Source organism: Pecten maximus, chromosome 19 (assembly GCF_902652985.1).
Source record: "Pecten maximus chromosome 19, xPecMax1.1, whole genome shotgun sequence".
Lineage (NCBI taxonomy): Eukaryota > Metazoa > Mollusca > Bivalvia > Pectinida > Pectinidae > Pecten > Pecten maximus.
The window spans coordinates 1013791-1017053 of NC_047033.1; the positions used below are offsets into that span (position 1 = coordinate 1013791).

The 3263-nt window shown below is 37.1% G+C and overlaps 1 protein-coding gene across 1 annotated transcript; it reads left to right on the forward strand.

Annotated features, from left to right (window-relative positions):
• The first annotated feature begins 234 nt into the window (after positions 1-234).
• LOC117318029 (uncharacterized protein F54H12.2-like) lies at positions 235-1533 on the forward strand. The gene has a single exon (XM_033873030.1). It carries the CDS (start codon positions 235-237, stop codon positions 1531-1533), a length of 1299 nt encoding a protein of 432 aa, XP_033728921.1.
• The last annotated feature ends 1730 nt before the right edge of the window (positions 1534-3263 follow it).

Below are 3263 nucleotides of genomic sequence, written 5' to 3' on the forward strand. Positions count from 1 at the left end.
GTGATTTGCTAAAGGGGGAAAACATCAAAACTGCTGCAAGAAAACGTGCCATCGAAGCTAGAGATCAGCTTAAGCGTAAAGCTTTGCAAGACCTAAGACCACCTGGCAGAAGAAAAAGGAAAAGGAAAGAATCATCCAATCAGCATAGAGCAAAATATATCTTTGATGCATGATTCCCCCCAAAAAGGCATATATATGTGTGTGTATGTAGTTTATACAGAGTGGCGTTGAAAGATGTCTTTAGTTCATCAGAACTCCTGTGAATGTGTCCAGTCAGAATTAGATTTATTCGATACACCACCCACTCAAACCAGTGTAGAAGATGGATACTGGCATCAAATTGGAACGGTCACATCTGTCAATGATGGCGGCCCTTATGTCTTTGACGTATCAGGAGCTGGAGATGATTACTTGGATCTAGCAAATACTTCCCTCTACGTGAAAGCACATATCCTCAATAATGATAGCACCGACCTTACTGATGAGAACGTTGCACCTGTTAATCTTTGGTTACATTCTCTCTTTGGGGATGTCAGCGTCAGTCTCAATGAAAAACTAGTCTCGTCACCCAACAATATGTATCCATTCAGAGCTTACCTTGAAACGCTACTCAGCTATGGTCCTGCAGCCAAAGAATCTCAGTTGACCAGTGGAATGTGGTATAAGGATACAGCTGCGCAAATGGACACTGCAGGAAACGATAATCATGGCTACATCAAGAGGAAATTGTCAACAGCAACCAGTAGATCTGTGGAAATGATGGGAAGACTCCATTCTGACCTATTTGTCCAGGAAAGATATCTTGTCAATAATGTGAACATGAAAATAACGTTAACCAGAAGTAAAGATGTTTTCTGTTTGATGGGAGAAGACAAAGAATTCAAAGTTGTCATCAAGGACATCTATCTAAACGTGAGAAAAGTTAGACTGAGTCCATCGGTGAGACTGGCCCATGCAAAAGCCCTGGAAATATCACCTGCCAAATACCCAATCAGAAGAATTGCAATGAAAGTATTTTCCGTTCCAAGAGGAAATCACAATTTTGTAAAGGATAATCTTTTCCTAGGACAAATGCCTAAGAGATTGGTCATCGGATGTGTGGACAGTGATGCCTATAGTGGACTCATCACCAAGAATCCTTTTCATTTTAAAGATTTTGATATTAATTTTGTTGTCCTGAACGTGGATGGCAAACAAGTCCCCACCAAGCCTTTGCAGCCAAATTTCACCCAGAAACATTACGTAAGAAGCTACATGGGTCTATTTCACACTACCGGCAAAACGTTTCGTGACGAGGGTAAGAACATCTCAAAGGATGAATATGGTGCTGGTTTTACCCTCTTTGGATTTGATCTGACACCCGACCTTTCAGAAGTGGGCACATTTCATCTTATAAAAAAGGGAAACTTGTCTTTGGAAGTCCATTTCGGAACAGCCCTACCCAATACCATCAACGTTGTGGTGTATGCCGAATTTGACAATATCATAGAAATAGATCGTAACAGGCAAATTCTTTTTGATTATAGTGCATGATGAATACTTTAGAAATAGACCTGATCCTACAAGCCGTTTCTCCTCATTTTGCAGGGGTGTATGCTAGAAATGCATTACCTTCATGTCCTTTAAGTGTTCCTTGTCTCATTGTTTGTAATACTGACCCAGATAATAAACAAGGACAACATTGGATTGCTGTGTATATAGATGAAGAAAGACGTGGAGAATATTATGATCCTTATGGATTGTCTCCCTTTCATTTAGATTTTATCAATTTCTTAAACCGGCAATGTAAAACATGGATTTATAATCCCATTGCAGTACAGCACTTGAACTCTCTAGTGTGTGGTCAACATTGTATCTTTTACTTGGTTCACCGAGAAATGGGAATGACAATGAATGATATCACCGATTATCTTCAATCAGAATTGCATGCCAACACTTACATTGTAGATGATTTCGTTCATCATCTTGAACGTTACTTGTTATAATAGTAATGAGTATACATTGTTATTAATTGCAGGTTTTGTGTAGTGACTGTATGTATTGCATTCCATAACTTACAGTGTATAAAAATATTGATTGTTTAATTAAGAAATCATTGTTTGTATATACGTTTGTGAATATAATAAAAGAAAAAAAACAAAGTATGAATTACGTTATTTTTTTCAATCAGACTTCTATTGAATTGATTCCAATCTCCAAGACAGCTGTAATGGAAGAATGTCTGGCCTCTCAGAAAATTAATGACAACATCATGACAAACATGACAAAACATGACAAAATCATGACAAAATTAGGAAAAAAATGACAAAATGAGGACAAAATGAAGACAAAATTAGGACAAAAAGGACAAAATAGGGACAAAAAGGACAAAATGAGGACAAAATAAGGACAAAAATGACAAAATGAGGAGAAAAATGACAAAATAAGGACAAAATGAGGACAAAATCAGAACAAAATGAGGACAAAATGAGGAGAAAAATGACAAAATTAGGACAAAAAGGACAAAATGAGGACAAAATTGACAAAATTAGGACAAAAATGACAAAATCAGGACAAATAAGGACAAAATAAGGACAAAATGAGGACAAAAATGACAAAATCATGACAAAATTAGGATAAAAAGGACAAAATGAGGACAAAATGAGGACAAAATAAGGACAAAATAAGGACAAAATGAGGACAAAATGAGGACAAAATTAGGACAAAATAAGGACAAAAATGACAAAATCAGGACAAAAATGACAAAATCATGACAAAATTAGGACAAAAATGACAAAATCATGACAAAATTAGGACAAAAAGGACAAAATGAGGACAAAAAGAGGACAAAATGAGGACAAAATAAGGACAAAATCAGGACAAAAAGGACAAAATCAGGACAAAACATGACAAAATCAGGACAAAACATGACAAATAACTCATTTCCATGCTATACTACCATACCGAAAGCCAATAACGTCGTGAAAACCAACCCGGCTAGCCATCTACATACTATACTAGCATGCCGAAAGTCAATAACATCGTGAAAACAAACCCGGCTAGCCATCTACATACTATACTAGCATGCCGAAAGCCAATAACGTCGTGAAAACCAACCCGACTAGCCATCTACATACTATACTAGCATGCCGAAAGCCAATAACGTCGTGAAAACCAACCCGACTAGCCATCTACATACTATACTAGCATGCCGAAAGCCAATAACGTCGTGAAAACCAACCCGGCTAACCATTTACATACTATACTAACATACCGAAAGTCAA